General features: G+C 43.3%; 1 protein-coding gene across 1 annotated transcript in view; it reads left to right on the top strand.

Annotated features, from left to right (window-relative positions):
- The first annotated feature begins 4,316 nt into the window (after positions 1-4,316).
- Positions 4,317-25,253, top strand: part of MCPH1 (microcephalin 1) — a 233,726-nt gene continuing 212,789 nt past the window's right edge. The window contains 3 exon segments of the mRNA XM_046648531.1: positions 4,317-4,693; positions 7,018-7,109; positions 10,510-10,628. Coding sequence (XP_046504487.1) covers positions 7,098-7,109; positions 10,510-10,628 — 131 coding nt within the window. The 5' untranslated portion in view covers positions 4,317-4,693; positions 7,018-7,097.

Here is a 25,253-nt window from a genome sequence, read left to right as displayed (position 1 = left end):
GCATCGATGCAAAAATGCTAAACAAATTTTAGCAAAACAAATCTGACAATATATTAAAGTGTTGGTACATCATGACTAAGTGCAGGGTTATTTCAACATTTACAATCAGTTAGTGTAACTCATTATTCACAAGCTGGAAAAAGAAAAACCATATGATCATCTCAATAGATTTAAAAAAGGCATTTGACAAAACCAAACATTCTAATTTCAAAACTTCCTGATTTAAAAAACGAAAAAACTCTCAGTAAAATAGGAAGAGGAAGGAAGTTCCTCAACCTGCTGAAAGGCATTGCATAAGACTCACAGCTAACATTACACTTACTGTTGGAGGACCAAATGCTTTCTCCCTAAGATCAGGAACCAGACAAGGATGACCACTCTCACCACTTCCGTTCAACATCGTACTGGACTAAGGTTTCTCAGCCTTAGCACTATTGACAATTTAGGCTGGATAATTCTTTGTTTGGGGGCCTCTCCTGGGTAGGGTGTTTAGCAGCATCCCTGGCCTCTATCCACTAGATGCCAGTAGCAATTCCCTACCCCCAATTGTGACAACCAAAAATGTCTCCAGACATTACCAAATGTCCCCTGGGACAAAATAGCCCCTCTGTTGAGAACTACTGGACTAGAGTTTCTGGCCAGTGTAACCAGGCCAAAAAAAAGAAATAAAAGATATCCAGACTAGAAAGGAGGAAGCAATGCTGTCTCTTTTTCATATATAGGGACCCACTCAGTCCCCAGAGTTGGTATAAATATTATTTTAAAGTGAAAGCATTTGAGCTAAAGAAGATGCAGAAATAAATCTTATCTGAACTTCTTTTATCTGATGAAAGCAGAGCCCCCAGAAAATACAGCGGCCATTTGCACCCCTCCAAGGGAGTTGCCAGGGAGACAGACGGCCAATATCCATAAGCATCAAAAAGCCCCATAGAACCTTCTATAATTTCCCATTGAAGCCCTAAAACCATCTCTTCCCTTTGTTGTTTGGTATATAAACCTTTTATCTCTGACTATTCAGTGAGTTTCTTATCCCTCAGTACTCCCACATGTACACACAAGCACATGTAAGTAAACCTTATCTTTTCTCCTGTTAATTTGTCTATTGTTAACTTAGAGGTCTCCAATAACTGGACCCATATTGGAAGAAGAAAAGTTTTCCTCCCAACACAGACAATGCAATTGCCTGTAGAACATCATATCAAATGTACAAAAAAGCTATTAGATATTAATATTAGAACTAGTAATTAAATTTAGCAAGGTTGCAGAACATGAGATAAACTTGCAAACACCAATTGTATTTCCATACATTAGCAACAATCAGAAATTAAAATTTTAAAAAATAATTTATAATATCATTAAAAAATAGAAATACTTAGGTCAAAATTTGACAAAAGTTGTAAAAGACCCATCCTCTGAAAACCATAAAACATCACTGAGAGAAATTAAAGAAGATCTAAATAAATACTAGTGGATCAGAAGATTCAATATTGTTCTTTTTTTTTTTTTTTTTTTTTTTTGCTGAGGAAGATTTGTCCTGAGCTAACATCTGTTTCCCAATCTTTGTCTTTTTTTGTTTGGGGAAGATTCACCCTGAGCTAACAGCTGTGCCAATCTTCTTCCATTTTGTATGTGGGTTGTTGCCATAGCATGGCTTTTGACAAGCAGTGTAGGTCCATGCCCAGGAACCAAACATGAGTTGCCCAAGTGGAGCCCACCACACTTAATCACTAGGCCATGGGGCCAGCCCCAGATTCAATATTGTTAAGAAGTCAATTCTCCCCTAAATATATCTGAGATTCAACACAATTTTGTAGAAAATAACAATCTGATTTTAACATTCACAGGGAAATGCAAAGAATCTAGAATATATAAAACAACTTTGAAAAAGAACAAAACTGTAGGACTTATACTATCTGATTTTATAGCTTATTTATAAAGCTACAGTAATCAAAACAGAATGGTAATGGCATAAAGATAGACAAATAGCTCAACGGAACAGAACAGGACGTCCAAAAATGAGCTCATGCATATATGAACAACTGATTTTGACAAAGGGCAGAGGCAATGAATGCAGTGCAGAAAAAAATTGCTTTCCAACAAATAGTGCTGAACATTCAGCTATCTATACGGAAAAAAATGAACTTTGGTCCCTATCTCATACCATATACAAAAATTAACTCAAAATAGATCCTAAACTTAAATACAAAGCCTAAAACTATATGTCTACAAGAAGTCATAGGAGAAAATATTTGTGACCTTGAAACTCAAGAATCTACCAAATACTGAACTTTTTGTACCACCTTGCCCAAGGGTGACTGTTTCGATCTACTTCATTAAGTCACTTTTTAATTCTAAATATTCTCAAGAGTTCAAAGTCACTTAGGCAAGTAGCTTTATCTTCAATGACGAGCTGAGCTCAAGCCCCCAAGTAAACTTGTCGCCATTTCCTCAGAATAGAGTTTATTAGGTCAATAATTTGTAAGAATGATATAGTTATTGAGCAGAGATTTGCGTCTAGAAAGTGGGGTTTGGGGGCTGCATATACTCAAAGTGATTCTTCAGAACCAGAGCGGGCTCACTGGATCCTCTTAACAGCTGATATAACTCCTGGGGATGAATGAATAAATGGATGTAAGAAAGACTCGAGTAGATGGTAGTCAATATTCTCGTACACACCCTGCCACTGGATTTAGTAAAATGAACTAAACTTGTATGGATCCCAGTTCGAACTGTTGAGGCCCAGAGCAGGCCACTCCCAAATATCCCACAATAGCATAGTGGTTATTTTTTGAATTAAAGTTACTTCAGAAGCAAAAAGAGCTTTCTGACCCTCCTGTCTCTGTTCTCCCTGAAAGCAGGAAATGAATCTCCCCTGTGAAAGATGCTTTCTCTGAATCCTTATCCCCAGAACTAGGGGCGAACCTTGTTAATTTACTACCTCAAGCCTAAACTCTGCTCAAATTCCTCACCATTTACAGACCCCAAACCTAAGCTTCTTTATCCTGTCAGTTCTTCACAAATTTATTGTTCCTTTGTGTAAAAGATATATATACTGCCTGCCTTGTTCCCTTTCCGAGCATCGTTTCTCTGTGATCTCCAACAAGGATGTATTACACTGGGTTTTTGGTCTGTTAATTTGTTTTGTGTCAGTTTATTAGTCCAGCTATAAGAACACAAGAAGGGAAGAAAGGAGATGTTCTCCACCCTGACACAACCAACACCACTGGTTCCCAGCTGTGTTGCCTTGCACTAGTTAGGTAACCTCCCTTGAACCTGATTACTTATGTTTATAAATGGGATAATATGCTTACTCTATCTAACAGGGCTGTTGTGAGCATCAAAGGATACAAAGTATAAAAGAAGGAAAAGCATTTTTAATTGTAAAGGAGTTGTGACCGGCAGAGGAAGAGTTCACTGTTAGTCTCCAGATTACCATAAGAAATACCTGTAAAATAATAGAATTTTAGTGAGAATCGAGAAGAAAAAAAAATATATGTGAGTGCTTTGTAAATTGTAATAAGAACACTCACCTCTTGGCGGGATTAACTTTGACAATACATCATGATAAGTGCTCAGTAAATTTAAGTTATTATTTCTACTATTATTAATGCCTTTTTACAAGAAAATGAAGCTTGGAGAATTTTAGTAACTCATCAGTATCTAGCTACTTAGTGGCTGACACAAGACTCCAAACCAGGCCCAGTCTGATTCCAAAACGGTGCATTTACTTCTAACGACTAAGCTACGAGGGCATCCCTTTAACTTGAAAATTGTGTTGTTCATTAAGTTTGGAAGTAGAATTCGTTCTGCATGATGGAACACCAAGATGGTACTGAAATCATTGGAAATGGACGTTTTTATATATTTGGTAGCATGTTCTTTGATACAGATGGCATGGATCCTTCCACCGAATCACTGGTTCAAGGAGATTACACAAGAAATTTTTATCAACAGACGGGCAAGACCTTCCCTGCCCGGAGTGTCATCCCCTGGCGAGCTCGGGCTGATTGGCCCCAGCGGGACACGTGCGCGCAGCCCTCGGGGTGGAACCTGCCCCGCGTCCCTGCAGGGCGTGGGCGGGGCTCCGCGGGCGGGAGGTTTGAAGCCGGGAGGCGGAGCTGCGGGGCCGCACGGCTGGAACTGAGCGCCGGGCTCGGCCGCTCCCGCCCCGAGCCATCCGCTCCGGGATTTGGGAGCGGCAGAACTCAAGGACGACCGCTAGGCGAGGGGCATGCCTCTTGGGATTTGAGGTCCCGGGTCCCCTCCGCGGGTTTTGAGGTCCCTGGTTCCCCCGCGGGATAGGAGGTCCTGGGACCCCACCCCTCCCCAGCGGACATCGGAGGCCAGGGTTCTCCCCGCGGGGACCTGTGGACCGGGGTTCTCCCCGCGGGCACCTGTGGACCGGGGTTCGTCGTGGACATCGGAGGCCCGGGTTCTCCCCGTGGAACGGGAGGCCGGGGTCCCCAGGGGCGCGGGCCCTGGCCTCGCGCGCGCTCGCCGGGGCGAAGAGGGGTCGTGGGTCCGGCCCTCTGGGCGTCCTTCCGCGCGCTGAGGACAGAGCGGCGCCCGGGAGCCCGATGCACACGAGATGCGGGTGACTTTACGGCGTCGGAGACTCCGAGCAGTTATCCTCAGGGCCCCGAAGACTGCGAGCGGGACTGTGCCCCATCCCTGCTGTCGCCACCCCCTCCAGGTGAGTCCAGGTGAGGCGCCGGGAAGCTTCTCAGCCACCTTACGGACACAGAAAGGTTTCAAGCGGATTTTATGGGACATCATCCCCGTAACTTCCGAGAGGACAGAGAGAGCGCCTCACGGAGGACGCGAGCCCGAAGTCTGGGCGGGGGAACGGTCAAATGTGGGACCGCAAAAGCCCATTTCCTCATTTTCCGCGGGGGCGGGGCCTTAGTCCCCGCCCACCCCGGCTGTTTGGAAAATGCGGACGAGTGGATTTCCGCGGAGCCGGACGGGAGCGGCGCGGGTCTGCTGTGCGCATGCTCAGTGCCGCCCGCTCCGTCTAGCTCCGCCAGTCCCGCGCGCTGGTGTGGATCCCGTAGGCCCTCATGGCGGCCCCCGGGACCGCGGGGAGCTCGGTCCTGAAAGGTGAGGGGACCTCCTGTTCCGTGGAGTGGGGAGGGGTCGAGATGGCGGCGGCAGCCGGTGGGCTGGAGGACGGGCCGGGTCACGGCGAGCGTTGACTGGGCTGGGGGGCCCGCGGGGAGGCCACGTCGGCCCTCCCGGAAGTCGGCCGCCGCCTGTGGGGTCGCGGGTGGGGCGCCCCTGAGTCTAGTGACCGTCGTTGTGCTGTGGGAGGGAGTGCTGTGCCCGAGTCCAGTGACCGTCCCCGTGCTGTGTGTGGCCGTCCCCGAGTCCAGTGACCGTCCCTGTGCTGTGGGGTCGCGAGTGGGGCGTCCCCCAGTCCAGTGACCGTCCCTGTGCTGTGGGGTGTGGTGGGGGTGTCCCTGAGTCCAGTGACCCTCCCCGTGCTATGGGGTCGGGGGGGGTTGTCCCCGAGTCCAGTGACCGTCCCCGTGCTGTGGGCTGTGGTGGGGTGTCCCCGAGTCCAGTGACTGTCCCTGTGCTGTGGGGTCGCGAGTGGGGCGTCCCCCGGGCCAGTGACCGTCCCCGTGCTGTGGGGTGGAGTGGGGGCTGTCCCCGAGTCCAGTACTTTAACTGTCCCACCTGGGCTGGGTGAGGCTGCTGGTGCAGGCATGACGGGATTGGGAGGGGTCAGGGGTGGGTCTAGGGCAGAGAGAAATGGGTTGATTTCCAGCTTTCTCCCAGGTCTTTGCCTTTGCAGGGTCGGGTGAATTTAGGGGTGTGGGGCAATTGTGAAACTAGGAAAATAGCAGCTCCTCTCCCTGTTTGTGTCAGCGTTTGTTGTTATGATACTAGGATCGACCTCTCGCTGAGGAATGACAGTGTCAGGGCCCTGTGCTCACCCCTTGGTTGATAGGGCCTTAATTGTAACCATCCCAGCAGCTCTATTTGACCTCATTTTACAGGTGGGCAAAGTAAGGCGTGGAGGCTCGGGTACTTCTCCCCACTCACCCAGCTAGTCAGTGCAGGTGCGATTTGAGCACCTGAGCTGGCCCTGTAATCGCTGTGTTCTGTGCCATCCCAGGTGAAGTCGGGGCAGCTGGGATTGCTGAGGAGGATTGGAGCCATGGACATGTAGGGTTAGGTGTTGGAGAGAAGGGGTGTGGGTAGTAAGGATCTGTATTGAGGGGCCTGGAGTAGTGTAAACACCTTCCAGTGGAAAGACAAGACTGGAGGCATTACATAAACTCTAATCAGATGTGGCTATTTTTCTAATGTTAGCGTTTTGTTAACTTAACCTGACTTTTCTTTGACTTCACTCAGAATTGTTTAGAATGGCACACTTGGAAATTCTTTTAAAACATCAGCTTTTGAGAAAAAGATACCTGCTGGCACAGGGGTCCACAAACTGCTCCATGATTCCCAAATCCTTCCTGCTGCCTATTTTTATAGGGCCTGCTAACTAAGAATATTTTTTACTTTATTAAATAGTTAGAGAAAAAAAAAGAAGAATAATGACACATGAAAATTATATCAGATTCATACTTCAATGTCTGTAAGGTTTTATTGGAACACAGCTTCGCTTGCTCATTAATGTATTGTCTTTGGTTGCTTGTGCTACAGCCATGAAATTAAGTAGTTGTATGGCCCGTAAAGCCTAAAATATTTGCTATCTGGTCCTTTACAGAAAACAGACTCTTGCACTGGAAAAGTTAAGCCTGGTTTAAGAATTTGGAGAGAGTATTGAGTGTTAAGAATGTAAACTGTGATGTGTGTGAGTCAAGTTGTTCTTTGCTTGAAATTTTAAGAACCATAATAGCACTCATGCTATTTTGAATAGGCTTCTAATAGAAGTTTTAGAAGAAATTTTGAATTTACTTTTTAGTGTAAATGGAATAAGAAAAAAGTCTATTAAAATCCTTGGGTGAGGGATGCTGGAATTTCAGATATATTTTGTGCTAATGTCCTGTTTGTTTCCAGATGTAGTGGCATATGTGGAAGTGTGGTCGGCCAATGGAACAGAAAATTATTCAAAGACATTTACAAACCAACTTGTGGATATGGGGGCAAAGGTAAGAAATTCATTTTGCCATTGCTACGTATGGCAGTCTTCTGATACATAATGAGATATAGTTGCATTTTCTTATTTTGAGAGTTAGTACTTAGAACATTAAGGACAAAGAAGACAATGGTAAGTGGCAGGAGAAAAAAGAAAAGAACCATGATCTGAAGAGTTTAGACCAGTAGGATTTATAGAAGAGTTGGTCTTGTGGGTGGTGTGAGAGGAGAACTCTATGATGAAAATATGGATTCTGCTATTGGTTGCTTGGATGCATGGTGCTGTTAATCAAAGTGAGGAATACAGGAAAAGGAACAGGTTTTTAACAGAAGCTTGTGAATTTGGGCATATTGAAAATATCTGATAGACGTGGATATACAAATCTGGAACTTGAGATAATCAAGGCTAGAGACCCTAGGGATCAGGTGAGGCTGCCGGTGTGGGTAAGGTTCCAGGTGGTTAGAATGAAAAATGCTGAAATGCTAAATCCTATTTAGTATTTCAAAGGCAAGTGACTGGAGCTGTGGACTAAGGGACAAAGATAGAGAAGAATGCCAGGAGAATCCAGAAAACAAGTCTGGAAGTCAGAAGAGAGACAAACTTCAATGATGGAATTTTAAGACACTGCAGACTCTTCGGAACAGTTAAGACTGAGAAGTGTTCTTTAGGTTTGAAAACTCTGAAGGTCGTTGTTGAAGAAAGTAGTTCAGTTTCCAGCAAACTGGAAAAGGGGATGGAAATTGGTCCAGGAGTCACTGAGCTATGGGGAACAGAGATGGTGAAAGTAGACTGCTCTCAGAGGCAGTTCACCGGTGAACAAAGCGTGTGTGTGTCTGTGAGTTAGGATTTGGGGGGGATGGCTGCTAGGCTGAGTGAAGGGAGCGATGAGAGCGAGTGAGATGTTGATGGTGGGCGGTGAGTAGGGTGAGGAGAGAGCTCCCAGGGCATGAAGTCTGAGAAGGCAGTCACCCTCAGGCAAGGAGTGAATGCTCCTAAATTTTGTTTGGCTCACCCTGCTGGGTATCCTGGTGGAGAGATCAAAGGCCCAGAGCAGACTGGGGTGGAGAGCAATCAGAATGTAGGGGTAGGGCTGGCTTTTGGGCCTGAGAAGACACCTTTTTTCTGATACATTGGAAGGTAGGAACCCGAGGGAGTTTCCGTCTTGTTTACCTTTTACATACTTGGGCTACTGACATGTTCTGTGGCTGAGAAAAAGCCATGGAATACATGAGTTGACAAAATGGCTTTTGAGGGTAGTATGTATTAAGATCTTAGATCTCTTGAATCTTTTCGTGTTTTGCCTTTTTCAAAAATTTTCAAATAGAAAAGCTGGAAGAGTAGTACAGTGAACATAGATCCAGCAGTTTTTAATCCCTTAGCATACTTGCTTTGTCTCGTTTTCTCCATAGAGTATATTTATGTGTGTGTGTGTGTGTGTTTTCCTGAACTATTTGAAAGTAAGTTGCAGATATCATAATTTGCCCCTAAATATATTTAGTATCTATCCTTTGAAAACAAGGACATTTCCCTGTATAACAAAAAGACCATTGTCACATCTGAGAAAATTAACAATGATTTCCTAAGTTTTTTTGCAGCAGTTGAGTGAATTCATACTTCTGCCAATATACGAAAGCTCCATCGCTCTATATGCTGGTTTTCTCAGTCTTTACTTTCCAGTGTTTTTATCATTGTATTTTGAATTTGCGTTTTCCCACACATTTTCATATATTTGTTTTGAAGAGGCTGTTCAAGTCTCCAGCTCATTTCCATTGGGTTTTTCGTTTTCTTCTTGATTTGTAAGCATTCTCTGTATTTTTCAGTTGACCCCTTTGTTGGTCAGATGAATTGCAGTATTTTCTGTCACTCTGTTCCTTGTCTTTTTACCTTCTTAATGGTATCTTTTGATGATAATTATAATAGTTCATTTCTTTATGGTAAGCCTTTTTGTGTGTCCTGTTTAAAAAAATCTGTTCCTACACCAAGGTTATGTGGATTTTCTCCTATGTTATTTTTCGAAAGCTTTATCATTTTGCCTTTCACATTTAGACTTTCAATACATCTGGAATTGATGTTTGTATATAGTGTGAAGTAGTTTCATTTTTTTCCCATATGAATATTCGTCTCAATACCATTTATTGAAAAGACTGTCCTTTAACCAAGCTCCGCAGTAATACCTTTGTCTTTAGTCAGGTAACGATATATTTCAGAATCCATAGACAGTCATGCACCACGTAACTATGATTCGGTCGGTGACCGACCACATACATGTCACTGGTCCCTTAAGATTAGTTCCATATGGCCTAGGTGTCTCGTAGGCTATACCATCTGGGTTTGTGTAAGTACACTATGATGTTCTCACGATGAAATGGCTTAATGGAGCGTTTCTCAGTAAGGGATGCATGACTGTATTCTGTTGTTGTGACAAAGCACGCTGTCTTAATTGCTGTAATAAATCTTCATCAGGCTCCCCCTTTGTTCGTCAACGTGTCCTGGCTATTCTTAGCTGTCAGTCTTTCCAAATACATTTCAGAATCAGGTTGTCAATTTACACCATAATCTCTTTGGGCATTTTGATTGGGATTGGATTGATCACAATAGATCAGTATGGAGAGAACTGACGTTTTTATGAAATCGAATCTTCCCAACCCATGACCCCATATGCTTTTGTTGATTTAGATTTCTTTAACTTCTTTCAATAATGTTTTATAGTTTTCTTGGTCATATTTGATGCTATTATAAATGGTATTTTTTAAATTCCTCTTTCTAACTCCTGTTGGTATTTGGAAATAAGTTTTGCACATACACCTTGTGTCCAGAAAACTTACCAAACTCACTTATGAATTCTGTGGCATTTTTGAGATTTTAAAACTGTACACAATCAAATCCTCTGCACACAGGACAGTTTTATTTCTATTTTTTCTAACCCTACACCTTTTGTTTCTTTGCCTGACATACCCTGCTGGCTAGGGCCAGTTGCGTAGAATGCAGATGTCAGCCATCCTTGCCTGGTCCCTCTTCTCAAGGGAAAACTTTTAGCATTTTGCCTGGTGCAGTTTTGTACCAACTTTCAGATCCTAATTTACTAAGAATTTTCCTCACGAGTAAATTTTTTAATTGCAGCAAATGGGTTTTCTGTATGTGTTGAGATGATCATATTATTTTTCTCATTTACTTTCTTAATGTAGTGAATAATAATGATTGATTTTTTAATGTTAACCAGCTTTGCTGTACCTTGCTGGAATAAACTCATGTGGTGGGGATGTGTTATCCTCTTTGTATATTGGTTGATGCAGTTTGCTAATATTTTTTTGCTTGTTTTGCAGGTGTCCCCAGGAGTAACAGTGGCTTTGTACTTATGAAACTGTGTGCAAATAGTGATAATTTACATTTTGTTTTCTACACTTTATCTACAGGTTTCAAAAACTTTTAACAAACAAGTAACTCACGTTGTGTTCAAAGACGGATACCAGAGCACTTGGGACAAAGCACTGAAGAGAGGTGTGAAGCTCGTTTCAGTACTCTGGGTTGAAAAGTAAGCAGTTTCCCTCATTTTTTTCCTTAAATATCTGGTGTTGGGAAAGTGTGAAGATGTTTTGTGTGGATCAGATAAAGTGTGACTTCCATCTTTTTTTCTACCTTGTACTAGAGCAAGTCATTGAACATCCTCCAGCCTCAGTCTGCACAGCTGAGGAATGGATATAGTGTGGTCCTAACCCTGCCTGGCAGGGAGACAAGCTGGCAGGCCCTGAGACAGGGCTGTGCTGGGTGTATTCGGGGAACAGTAAGGAGGTGAATGTGATGCAGCAGATTGTACTAATCTGCTGGGGCTGCCCTAACAAAGTACCACAGACTTGGCCATCTAAACCACAGAAATTTATTTCTCACAGTTCTGGAGGCCGGAAGTCCGGAAGTCCAAGATCAGGTTGTTGGTAGGGTTGATTTCTTCTGAGGCCTCTCTGCTTGGCTTGCAGATGCCTGTCTTCTCTCTGTGCCTTTTCCTGGTTTCTCTGAGGGTCTCTGTCCTAATCTCTTCTTATAACGACACCAGTCATCTTGGATTAGGGCCTACCCTAATGACCTCATGTAGCGTGATTGCCTCTGTAAAGGCCCTGTCTCCAAGTTCAGTCACATTCTGAGGTACTGGGGGTTAGGACGTCATGGGAGTTTGGGGGGGACACAAATAAGCCCAAAACAGGAATGATCAAGGGGAAGCTTAGGAGGAGATTGAGGTCAGAGAGGTAGTAGGGCGTCACAGGATGCAGGTTCTTGTGTGGTGTGATGCAGAAGAGAAGTGTGAGAACAGGGGCAAAGGGCAGGAGCAGGGAGAGTGAAGGGAGGCTGTTCGATGATGCAGGCTAGAGATGTTGCTTGCACCAGGGTAGCAGAAGTGCACTTGTGAAGAATGGTAGATTCAGGATATACTTTTTTTTTGGAGGAAGATTAGTCCTGAGCTAACATCTGCTGCCAGTCCCCCTCTTTTTGCTGAGGAAGACTGGCCCTGAGCTAACATCCATGCCCATCTTCCTCTGCTTTATATGCGGGACACCTACCACAGCATGGCTTGCCAAGCAGTGCCATGTCCACACTGGGATCCAAACTGGCAAACCCCAGGCTGCCGAAGCAGAACGTGTGAACCTAACCGCTGTGCCACTGGGCTGGCCTCTCAGGATATACTTTTAAAGGTAGTGACACACTAGATTTCCTGAAATTTGGATACGAATTTGTGGAGAAGGGGAGGAGTCAAGGATGACGGAGGTTTTTGGCCTGAGGAACCAGAAAGATGGGCTTGTCATTTACTGAGATCGGGAAGGCTTCAGAAGGACTAGATTTGGGGGCGGTGATCAGGAGTTGTGTTTGGATGTGCTGAATTTGGGGTGTTTATTAGGCACCCATGTGGAGGTGTCAGGTAGGCGGTTGGATGTATGACGGGGGAGCTCCTGGGAGAGGTTGGAGGTAAAAACGTGAGAGTGCTCAGAGCACAGGTGTTTTTAAAGCCACGGATCTCCATGTGATCTCTTAGCGAGTCTGGAGGGGGCAGCGAAGAACCCCCAGGATTGGGTTCTCCAGTGTTAGAGGTTGGGGAAGAGAACCAGTGAGGATGGGGTTCTAGAAGTCAGGTGAAGAAAGCTTTCAGGGAGGGGATAATGATCAGCTGTGGCAAGGAGGTTGAGTAAAGGCCGGTCTAAGAGGTTACCACTGGAGTTAGCAACGTGGAGTCTCTGGAATCTTGACAAGCAGTTTTGACAGATTAGTGGGAGCAAGAGATATTTGAGTAGAAGTTGGGGTTGGAAACAGTGCATGAGGACAACTCTGATGGGGAGCAGAGATCTGGGGCAGTATGTGGAGGGGGATGTTGTAGAAATGGTTGTTCAAGATGGGAGAAATGACAGCATCTCCATCTGCTAACGGAACTGATCCAGGAGAGGGAAATTTTGATGATGCAGAGCCAAGTGGAGACATTTGCCCATGCAAGTGCGTTGCTTGTGTAGATGGCTCAAGGGGGCTGTGGGGCTAGACTCTAGCAGACAAGTCAGTGGGTTCTGTAGGATATATAGGTTGTATCCTATGGCTTGTGTAGAATCAAGGATGGATTTTTCTGTATGGACAGGAGGGAATGCAGAGTGTGTGGGGACAGTTGCTGCTAAGAGGGGATGTGGTATCAGGACTTGTGGAAATTCTTTTCTGATTGTTTCTGCTTTATTAGTGAGAGGAAGCAAGATTGCTTTCTCAGAATGAGAATGGGAAAGAGGTTTTTGAGCTTTGAAGAGAACACGTGGAACAGTTGTCTAGGAACCTGGAAGAGTGGATAGATCAGGGAGGTGTCCTAGAATTACTAAGGGGCGGGACTAAGGGCTCACTTAGGGATGGTGGTTATAAGTGAACATGAGGCCAGAGGAACAGGCCCATTATTTATCCTCTAGGGGGAAGGAGGCAGAGTGTTGGATTTAACCACGGTTGGATTTTGCCAGGCAGCCACCATCAAGGGATATGCAAAGGAGTGGTGATGATGATGGATCATGGACTCCAAACTTGATGTGGGGGTTCGTGAAGGAAAGGAAGGTGGGAAGGTTGTTCTATTAACGGATCATAGGTCTTAGTTGGCTTGAAATATTGTTGGGGTTGGACAAGAGGCTGTGTTTGGAAAGATAGGAGGGGCCTGGCCTGGTGGTGCAGTGGTTAAGTTAGCATGCTCTGCTTCGGTGCCCTGGGGTTCGCCAGTTTGGATCCCAGGTGCAGACGTAGGCACTGCTTATCAAGCTATGCTGTGGCAGGCATCCTATGTATAAAGTAGAGGAAGATGGGCATGGTTGTTAGCATAGGGCCAATCTTCCTCAGCAAAAAAAAAAAAAAAAAAAAAGAGGAGGCTTGGTGGCAGATGTTAGCTTAGGGCTAATCTTTCTCAAAAAAAAAAATTGGAAAGATAGGAGGATGTAGTTGGAGAGTATGATGCTTGAAATGTAGATTATGGAGGGCACACAGAAAATGGAATAAAATCTATGGTACCTACTCTCTTTGTAGGACCCCCTTTCATTATTGGGCCAGTTAGCCTTGAAGTAGTTCTTGATTCAACAGTAAGAAACAACTGCATACTAGGTGCTCTGGAGAAACCAGAATGGCTGTGACACAGCACTTCAAAGAATTTGTAACCTAGCTGAAATGAGCAAATAAAATGTCATGGTGGAGCCGTCAGGGCCACTGTGACCACAACTCCAGGGGGCCCCGCTACACTGCGCAGTGTCACCTGGAGAAATTTACTTTACAAGGTCAGAGTTCCTCACATAGGGTTGAGTGGCGGTGCCTTATTGTTAAATTTTTTTTTAATTATAGACTTTATTTTTTAGAGCAGTTTCACACATCATCAGCCAAAGTCTGTGCCTTATATTTTGCTTTGCTGCTTTCATATAAATTTATTCTAGTTTTCTAAAAAAGCAACAGTGTGACTTCTGGATTTTCACCAGAGACATTCCATTCTCCAGAGGCATTTATTCTATTTTAGCCCAAGACAGTTCTCAAGTGGCCAGTATGGGATTTCCTACCCTGGATAGTCAGACAAGGGGACAGGGCAGGCACAATACCAAAGGAGTTCTAATTATTAGGAAATATAAGTGAGTGTATTTTTAATGAGAATGTAAAAAGAGATTTAAGCCTTTTATTACTATGCATGTATGTCTATAAATACAGTGTTATTACTGAGTGGCTTTAGGGGGTGGGTCTTTAGTGGGTGTGGCCTTCATATGATTAGTCTAGGGAAAAGCAGTCAAGGAAGCTAAATTACAACTAAAGAAAGAAGGGAGAACTATTTCATCTGAAGATGAAATTTCATTTTTTCCTTTTTTTGAAATTTTTGTCTTAAAATGTTTTTAGGAAATCTGTCTTAAATGTGTAAGTTTGTTGAATGACCCTAACAACATCCTTGAGCATATTCTTTTCCCTCAGTACAAGATCCAGTCTAGGATGCAGTATTGTTCATAATTGCCTTGTCTCTTCTGTAGTCTCTTTAGGCTGGACCATTTCTTTATCTTTTATGTCTTGGCAATTTTTGAAGACTCCAGTCTCGCTCTCCACGCTTTTGTTTAGAATAAGATGCTCTTGGTTTGTCTGATGTTTTCCTGTGATTAGATTCCGTTTTTGGTTTCCGGCCCAGAATGCTCCATGAGTATGTGTGTCCTACCCAGAGGCCCCCAGTGTTCATCTGCCTCTTATTGGTGATGCTCATTTTGATTACCTGTTTGTTGATTTTTCCGCTGTACAGTTACTGTTTGTTTCCCTTGAAACCAGTAAGCCACCTGTGGGGAGACAGTTTAGGGTCATGCAGACTTCCTACTCGTCGTCTAGTCTCCCCGGCTCCCCTGCCTGGCAGGAGCAGCGTCCAGTCATGATTCTTGCCTGAACCACCCTCAACTCTGCTTCTTCCAACATGGTTACTTTCCAAGTCCCACGCTTTCTCCCGTGTCCCTGGCAGTGCCACGCTGTGCTCTGTAATGAAGAGCCTTCCCTTCTCCCACACTGACTGACTGACTGGTTAGTATCAGTTCATGGATTCCTGTATTTCTCAATGGTTTGTAATCCATTACTGTCTGTCTGGTGCTGGGATTGTTCAGATTGGATGGTGGCAGTCCCTTCAAGCTGGCTTTTCTGTCATGGTGACATGTCCGTCCTTTTCATTTGAGCACTTCTTTACTGACTGGCACCTTGTGCCTGCTCTACCCCAGCCCTGGCACCAGCCATTTCTGCAAAGACCTGTGATTCCTTTGAGTGCGGAATAGTATTAGAGATGAAGGTGTGGGTGCTGGTGGGCTCGCGGCTATGGAGCTTCACTGCTTCTTGGCCATTTGAGCAAAGGTAGGAAATATGTTTTCTTCCTTTCCTCCCTTTTCCTTTGCTATTTTGAATGATTTGATCTGTTGGTTTTTTAACTAAAACTCTTGCCATTATTTTTATTTATTTACTTTTAGTGATTGCTTTAGGGGTTAAGATATAGATCCTTAATTTTTCTGAGTCTGCCTTGACTTAATATTGTACTACTTCACATAAAATATAGAAACCTGGTAATTGTGTGTGTCCATTGATTCTGCCCTACCATCCTTTGTTAAGATTGTCATATGTTACATCAAATGCCTTATAATCTACAAGACAGTGTTATAATTTTTGCTTTAAACAGTTGTCTGTATTTTACATAAATTAAGAGAAAAAATAGTGTGTCATATTTATCTATGTATTTTTCCTTTCTGTTGCTCTTTGTTTGTTCCTGAAGATCTGATTTTCCTCTGGTATTATGTCCTTTCAACGTGAATAATTACATTTGACATTTCTTTTTTTTTTAAGATGAAATTCACATACCATAAAACTCACCCTTTGTGAGTTTTTAAGTGTGCAATTAAGTAATTTTTAATATATTCTATTAACGGAGATTTGTAACCATCACCACTATCTAGTTCAAGAACATTGTTATCACCCCCAAAACCTTTCTAGCCGTTAGCAGTCACTGCCCATTGCCCCTCTCCCCGAGCCCTTGGCAATCACTAATCTGCTTTTTGCTATGAATTTGCCTACTCTGGACATTTCACATAAATGGGATTTTACAATATGTGGTCTTTTATGTTGGGCTTCTTTCACTTAGCATAATGTTTTGAAGGTTCATTCATGTTGTAGTATGTATCAGTACTTCACTCCTTTGAGGGCTGAGTTGTATATACCACATTTTGTTTATCTCTTCATCAGTTGATGGACAGATGGGTTATTTACACTTTTTTGCTAATATAAATAATGCTGCTATGAACATTTGTGTACAGGTGTTTGTGTGAATAGCTATTTCCAATTCTCTTGAGTTATTTATAAACCTAAAGGTAGAATTGGTGAGTCATATAGAAACTATATGTTTAGCTTTTTGAGAAACTGTCAGACTATTTTTGAAATTGACTGTACTGGTGTTACGTTCCACCCAGCAGTGTACGAGGGTTATCATCTGTCTTCATGATTATAGCCACCATAGTGAATGTGAAGTGGCATCTCACTATGTGTTTGTATTTCTCTCGACTGATGATGTTGAGCAGCTTTTCATGATTTTATTAGCTATTTGTGTATCTTTTTTGGAGAAATGTCTATTCAAGTACTTTGCTTAGTTTAACAAATTGGGTTATTTTTCTTTTTATTGTTGAGTTGTAAGAGTTCTTTATATATTCTGGATGTAAGACCCTTATCAGATATCTTATTTGCACACATTTTCCCCCTCTCTGTGGGTTGTCATCTCGCTTTCTTGGTAGTATCATTTGAAGCACAAGCGTTTTTAATTTTGATTGTTTGGTATCTGTTTTTTCTTTTGTTTCTTGTTCTTTAAATGTCACAGCCAGGAAATCATTGCCTAATCCCAGGGCATGAAGATTTACACCTATGCTTTCTTCTAAGAATTTTATAGTTTTATCCTTACATTCAGGTCTGTGGTTTACTTTGAGTTAATTTTTATACATGGTGTGAGGTAGGGTTTCGCCTTCACTCTTTTGCATGTGACTGTCCACTTGTCCCAGCACCACTAATTAAAGAGACTCTTATTTTTCCATTAAATTGTCTTGGTACTCTTGTTGAAAATCACTTGACCATGGACACATGGGTTTATTTCTGGATTCTCATTATATTTCATTGTTCTCTGTTATCTTTATGCCAGCACCATACAGTCTTGATTACTATAGCTTTATAGTAAGTTTTGAAATTGTGAAGTGTGAGCCCTCAAATTTGTTTTTCTTTTTCAAGATTGTTTGGCTATTCTGGCTTCCCTGCATTTCTGTATGAAGTTTAGAATTAGCTTGTCAGTTTCTTCAAAAAAAAAAAGAAAGGCTGCTGAGCTTTGATGGCAATTGTGTTGAGTCTCTAATTAGGGAAGTGTTGCCATCTTAACAATATTTAATCTTCCGATCCATGACCATTGGATGTTTTCATTTTTTTAGGTCTTGAATTTCTTTCAGTGATGTTTTGTAGTTTTCAGTGTACAGGTCTTACACCTCCTGGGTTAAATTTATTTCTAAATTTTTGGGGGTTTTGTGATGCGTTGTAAATGGAATTGTTTTCTTAATTTCATTTTTAGATTTTTCAGTTGTTAATGTATAGAAACACAACTGATTTTTGTATATTGATCCTGTATCCTGCAAGTTAGCTGAAACTGTTCATTGGCTCTAAGTGTTTCCGTGATTTCTTTAGGATTTTCTGTATACAATGTTGTGTAGTCTGTATACAGAGATAGTTTCACTTCTTCTCTTCCAATCTGTATTAATAGTTGTGACAGAGACCACATGGCCCACAAAGCCTAAAATATTCACCATTTTACAGAAGAAGTTGGCTGACCCCTGGTTCAAAGCTCTCCATGATTCTGTCATATTTCAACCTCAGCTGCACCACTTTCCTCATTTGTATCTTGCAGATACCCTGGGCTCTGGGTGTCCTCAGGCAGGCCTGTGTTGTGGACACATGCCACCTAGAATTCTGCCTCCTTTTCCTGGTTCTTCAGCATAGTTTGTATTTTTGTATTCAGCTCCTTCTTATTTGTCACATTTCAAGGGTCACCTTCCCAGAAGAGCTTTCTCTGTCTCCCAATTGATAGTAGAGTCCTCTTTGTTACTTTCTAGCTCAACTTTTATTTCCTTTTTGTGCTGTTAAAACATTTGTTCATTTGTCGGTTTTATCTGTCTGTCTGTCTACCTACCTAGCTACCTAATTGTGCATTTTGGTCTTTTGATTATAACGAGAATTCTGTAAGTACAACTATGAAGTGTGTCTTATTTTATGGTTGTGTTTCCAGTAAATGTCTAACGTGTTCCTGGCTCATAGCAGTTGCTCAGTAAATGACTGTCCCAACAACTAACAAGCAGACGGGCTTTTCCTTGCGTTGGCCTAGAGATAGCAGAGAACATGCCTTGGGGGAGGTGACATAAGCTACATGAAAAGGGTGTGTAGAAATGTGGGAGAGGAGCGTACAGAAAGATAGACCTTTCCTGACAGTTTCAAGTTAATAGAGAAGCTTGGACAAAAATGTAAACTGAGAGGTGTTCCTGTCCTGAAATGAGGCCTCTCGGCTGATCAGACGTGGGTGGGACCTCTCAGCACAGTTTCTTTCCTGAGAGTCCTGCCCTCCTGCCTCCATTTGCTGATCTGTCCCTAATTGCCTTCCTCTTTCTCTCTTTCTGCCCTCACTTAGCCCTTGTTTCTCAAGGGCTCCCGGAAACTCCAAAGATACTTGTAATTTACCCAAAGGCAATCTCTTAAGGTCACTTTAAAGTGAACTTAATCACATTTTTAATACAAATTATTTCTTTCTTGTTTATTGCAAGAAATAAACTGTAATGTTGTAATGCAATCAGATGTTTATTATACACAATTAATTACTGATTTTTATATTTTCCTTTTGCTATCCTGAAAACAAACTTTCTTTTGAGTTAAATGTATTTATATTTAAATATGTGTCTACTTTTTTAAAGTGAAAAATTCCCACCGAATCCACCTCTTGCCTTATCTTCCCTCCTCTTAGTTGGGAGGAACTTACCATTGAAAATTTGGTGTATGTACTTTCAGACTTTCTACTAAGCATATAAGAAATGTACATTTATACATTCCTATTTATATATGCATCCATGTAAATAAGTAGGTTTTAGTTTTTTAATGGAATGCACATGTACTTTTTCAGTTAACAGTATAGTAGAGAACATTTTTCCATGTTTGTACCTAGAGCTGTGTCCTCTTGTTTTAAATATATATATAAAATCTTTTGTGATAGATATCCAGTAATTTATGTAACTGATCTCCTGTTAACATGTATGAAGTTTTTCATTTCTTTCTTATTTTTCTTTCCAGTCAGAAATGGTATGACATTGAGCCTTTGTGTGTGTCGCTTTCTTGCAGATAGAAGTCTCAATAGGTTTAAATTCCAAATGTAGACTTCTGAGTTCGGAGGGCTTGCATGTTGAGCTTTGTGATAGATGCTGTCAAATTACCTTCTGGAGAGAGTGTGCCAATTTCCATTCTTTCTGGCAGTGTGAAAGAACACTTTTCCCACACCTGTTACTCATACTGTGAGTTACCACTCTTTAATCTTTCCTACTTTGTAGGTGAAAAAATAAAGTTGATTTCATTTGCATTTCTTTGATTTTTTAGTGAACTTGATCTTATTTCAGCAGAACGTGGAGGTAGGAGGTAACAGGCACAGTGACCTTTATTTTATCCGTTGTGTGTTTGTTCTCCTTCTGTTGACTGCCCATCCTGGCGGTTGCTCATGTTCACCACTGAACATTAAATACATAAGGTCACTAGGTGTCACTAGAATCCCGTTTTGTGGGGTTATTTCTGGACATGTTCTTTCTAAGAGCAGACAACTGTGAAACAGCAGCTGATAAAGTTCTGACATTTCCTTTGCACGCTCAACATTTTTATCCTGAAGAAAGAAGAAATAAAGGTGAAGCGAATGAAGTTCTGTTGAAGGAGGTTGATCATAATTGCACATTTTTAAAATAATCGTAAAGTAATAGATAAGTTGGAAATACAATTCACAGGCGTTTGTCTTGCCCATTTGAGACTACGTTGCTGCCCAGATGCTCCATCACCTCTGCATTTAGCTTTTCGTACAAACAGGCACATTTTCTTGCATAACCACAACACAGAGATCCATGTTAGGAAATTAACACTGAAACCTCCCCACCATCGCATCCTCAGAGTCCTTTCTAGTCTCATCAGCTGTTCCCGTCGTGTGTTTTAAGGCCAACGCCTCCACTTCGGAAATGCATGTTGCATTTAGTTGATGTGTCTCCTCAGTCTTTCTCACTCGGAGCCATTCCCCAGTTTTTCTGTGGCTTTCGTGCCTGTGATACTATTGGAGGTTAGAAATAGTGATGTGTGGTGTCCCTCGGTGTGGCGTAGTCTGATGTTTCCTCTTAAGATCATCCGTGCTCTATGTCTTTTGCAGGAATGTCCTGAGAGTGATGATGGGTTCTTCCTGCACCCTCTCAGTGTGTGGTGGTGCTGGTGGTGGTCCCCTGGTCACTTGGTCACGGTGGTGCCTGCCAGGCCTGCCCACTGGAAAGTGCATGTGCCCTCTTGCCCCCTGGCAGTTAATGTAGCTTCTGAGGAGAGAAACTTTCAAACTAGGTAAATAACTGTTGCCCATCACACTTTCCGTGTATGGGGTGTGTGTGCGAGGCTCTGTGCGTTATTCAGTGGGTTATGATCCATACTGTCATTGTTTCTTTTCATGTTTACGTTCTTCTCTGTTGGCCAGTGATGGCTTCTTCAGGCTGACTTCTGTGTTGTTTTACCTGTTCCTCTTCATTCTCTGAAGACTTTTCTCTCTAGCACAATTTCATCCAGGTTCAGCTTGTACTTTCTTTTTCTCAGCCCCGGATTCAGCCATTTTTCCAAGGAGCTCTGCTTCCTTTCAGTGAAAAGTGGTATTTTGAACACACACACAGTCTGGGTGCTGGCATGCTCATTGCCATGGGCGTGTTGCTGCTCCCATGCCCTCTGGTGGACAGTTAGTGATATATGTGTGTATCTATGCCCGTGAGTTTGTTTCTACAACCTTCTGTCTGTGATGCATCAGTACATTCCCACTAATGCCTGTGATTCCAGCCCAAATCCAGGGGGTTCATTCTAGTCCTCATCCCCTCTGTGTTTGTGATTCCCTGCTCAGACGGTGAGAAACCTGCCTCCTGTTATTCTTCCTTACATCCTGTTAATCAGAGGAGACTGGCTCACCAGTCTCCTCTCCAGGGCTGTGCCCTTCCCTGCACAGAGCCCTTCTCGCCTGCTCGGGCTCGAATCCCCCCTCCACACAGGACCTCCTCTCTGTACAGATGTTCCCCTTAGCCCGTGTTGTCCCCACACGTGGCGCTCTCCACACCTGCTGGAATTCCAACACCTTGTGTTGTTCCATGCCCTTACTCCAGCACAGACTCATTCCTCACCCTGCCTGGGCTCCATCACCCCCTGCAGGATACCCCCTTCTCGGGCTCTGGAAAGTGCTTCTCACCTGCCTTGGCCAGTGACACTTTGCTTTGCACCTCCAGCACTGCATCCCCACCCCTCCATACACTCCTCGCGGCTCCACTCTTTGCCCCTCCTGAGTGGCTCTAGGACTGAGTTGTTGGAAGGGAAGGTGGAAGGGGTGGCATTTACTTTTATTACCTACTCCTGACATGGAGGGCACATTCAGAGGGATTGCCAGAGTGGTAGCAATTGAGATCACAAAGTTCAAAATTCTTCTTAAACTTTTAAATTTTGTCAAGCCTATTCCTGTGTTTAAAAGCTGTGTTAAAAGAACAAGTGTTTTTTTTTTTTTTAAAAGATTTTATTTCCTTTTTTCTCCCCAAAGCCCCCAGTACATAGTTGTATATTCTTCGTTGTGGGTCCTTCTAGTTGTGGCATGTGGGACGCTGCCTCAGCGTGGTTTTGATGAGCAGTATCATGTCCGCGCCCAGGATTCGAACCAACGAAACACTGGGCCGCCTACAGCGGAGCGCACGAACTTAACCACTCAGCCACGGGGCCAGCCCCGAACAAGTGTTTTTTAAAACCTGCCAGTTAGATTTTTCTGCTTGTAGCAAACTTTCAGTGTTCCTGTGTTGATTAAAAGCAAAGCAAAGCAACACAGAAAATATCTACTCTTACCAATTAGGACATCAGCCTCAAGGTAAAAGACTTAATCCCTGTCTTAGATGGCATAGGTTTCTTGAGAAGACAGACCTAATATTCATGAATCGCTTAGTAAATACTATCAGAGTAATGGGTTTCTTGTGGCTTTAGAACAGCAGTTTTCACATGATGGTCCGGGGACCTTTGGGTCCCCGAGAGCCTCTCAGGGGGCCAGCAAGTTTGTGAAACTCTTTTCATACTATACTAATAGGTTGTTATCTGCCTTTTTTCCCCTCATTCTCCTAGGAGGGTACAGTGTAGTTCTGGGGCCCTATGAGATATGCAGCACATGGAATGCTGAAGCAGATGTGAGAATCCACTTATTTATTCCCTTTGCAAAAATGTGTCGCATGCGACTTTTGTCCCTTATTTTTTTTTCTGTTTTGGAAAATACAGTTATTTTTCATAACATTATGGTTATTTTTCATAGCATTTGTTATTTGTGCTAACATGAGTTTATTATTTTTAAATTAACAAATATATAGTTTAAGAACTGCTCAGTTTTAGTTTCTGTTGCAATAAATATCCATAAACATAACTCATGTAAAAAAGCTTTTTGATATCCTCAAAAATTTTTTTCCCTTGAAGAAGATTTAGCCCTGAGCTAACATCTGCCACCAATCCTCCTCCTGCTGAGGAAGACTGGCCCTGAGCCAACATCCGTGCCCGTCTTCCTCTACTTTATATGTGGGATGCCTGCCACAGCATGGCTTGATAAGTGGTGCAAAGGTCCACGTGCAGGATCTGAACTGGCAAAGCCCTGCTGCCGAAGTGGAGCAGGTAGAACCCAACCACTATGTCACTGGGCTGGCCCCTGAGATCCTCAAAACTTTTTAAGCATGAAAGGGATTATTGAGTCCAAAAAGTTTGAGAACTACTACTCTCCAGTTCAGTGTGTGTCAGTAGTTTCCATTTACACGATTTCCCACTGTGACTGTGGGTCTTGCTCTGTGCCAGGTGAATCCATGTGCACGTAGACATTTCTTCTCACTCGTCACATTAGGGAGGGTCTCCAAATTACCTTGTTCTGTCTTATTGTCGAAAGGGGTCCTTCTCCCGCAGCAGGTCGGGCACCTTTCCATTGCCCCAGCTTTTGCAGAGGTAGTGGGTGAAGGCGTTTTGGGTTGGCCTGGGCCTCTTAGATTAGAACAGCATGGGACTGGTTTCATGGAATGGCTAAGATCCGAATAAATTCCACTTTCAAAGGTGCCTTCCCTGCCAGCTCATGACATGTCCTATGAGGTGTTGAGACTGCCAAGCAGTTTGCTATTTTACATATGTGAGGAAAATACCATTTCATTGTCAGACATTTGCTTTGCCCTGATGGGTCTCCTTTCAAGGGCTGTGCAGCATTGGACAGTAGCTGAGACATGGAAAAGGCGCAGTCATCCCCATCCCTCTCTACATATATCTGAACTTCGACACTGGCTAGAATACTGTGGGTCTAAAGCCTTATTTCACTCTCGACAGAAATATTTGTTAGACCAAGGCAAGTGTATTAGGATTTGACAAGTTATTAAGGAAGCTCATCACACACCAATAACATAAGTTGTCCCTATTTTTATTGTCTCAGAGGTTTTTATACCCTGGGCATGTACTCTGATACTATTCAGGATGGAGTTGGTCAGCCTTTTAATAGCAAGTCCAAAGGCCCTGTGGCAGGAGCAGGGCTCCTGGTAGAGGAGACACTGGGAATTTGAGGGAGTGAGGAGGCTGTAGCGAGAAAGAGGGCCTGCAGGAACCCGCAGTCTCAGATCGGTTTCAAAAGGAATACCTACAGGAAGGTGCTGATCAGGAACGTTATTGCCTTAAAACTCCCTGCTGGTTGTTTGGAAAGTTTACATCTCCCCGGCACATACACCTAGTTTGAAGATCAATGAACAGGGCTGAACATAGTAATGTGGTTCCCCCTGGGAAAAATGAGGGAACTGCCCTGTGGGCTGGGCCTTAGTGCATTAGGCATGAAGAAAGTGAGAGAGCCATTTGCTTCTCCTTTGTGTGTGAGGAAAAAGGGAGGTATGGTGACCTGCAGAATGATTTAGTAGCAACAGACAAGTCACTCCTGGGCCTCCCATGTGGTTCTTTGTTGTTTACTGTTGTATTTCCCTCAAACGCCCTTCCCTCATGTATGTATTAAACTTCTTTCCTTACGGCCTTGTTCAAATACTTCCTCTTTTCTGCACGCTTGCCAAGGAAGAAGCATGGTTTATTGAAAAGTTGCAGCTCTGGAGCCAGACGGATGGGAGCACGGATCCAGGCTGTGGAATGTAGCGCGCAGCCCTGGACTAGCTGCTCAACTGCTGGACCCTGGTTTCCTCCTGTAACACGCCGATCTGATTTGCAAGCGCAGTTGGGGCTCCCTCTCAAGCCCAGCTTAAATTCTTCCTTGCTTTTTCTCTCTGCTCATGGAGTGTGTTACCTGAACCTTTAGGACCCCCGTGTTCCTCCCTGTGCTGTGGGCAGGTATGTGACTTGGACTCTTCTCTCAGGATCTTGTGCCTGAGGGCTGGAGCTTCACAAAGATGTCATTCGTTCGTTATCTCTCATTAGTGCCTTCCATAGATTAATACATTGTGGCTGAATTGGCTTACTGGGTTTAGGAGATAAGGTGGTGACCTTGAGTGGGTTTAACATAAGCAGGCGAGTTGGTCCAGGGATAGCCAGGGCTGGTCCTGAGCCTGGAACGGGAGAAGGTGGTCCCCAGCAGACCTTCGGGGGAAAGTGCTGTATCCTTGGCTCTCAAGGGAGAAAGCTCATCCCAGGCAGGATTCCCCAGAGGGAAGGATGTCACATGCTGCTTGTTTCCATTGGCACTTAAGCAGCAGCAGTGAGACAGTGAACGGCAGAAAGTTGGTTCTGTTTTTAGGGGCATCTCTTGAAACACCTTTCTTCTTAACCACTAGATGGGGGAATAATGTTATCATTTTACATTTCTGAAGAAAAGTAGAAATCCAGCTGGTGAGCTTTTTGTTTATCCAGTAGATTTTGA

The sequence above is a fragment of the Equus quagga genome, chromosome 22 (genome assembly GCF_021613505.1).
Source record: "Equus quagga isolate Etosha38 chromosome 22, UCLA_HA_Equagga_1.0, whole genome shotgun sequence".
NCBI classification, from domain to species: Eukaryota; Metazoa; Chordata; class Mammalia; order Perissodactyla; family Equidae; genus Equus; species Equus quagga.
This window is presented reverse-complemented; position numbering and strand designations above follow the sequence as displayed.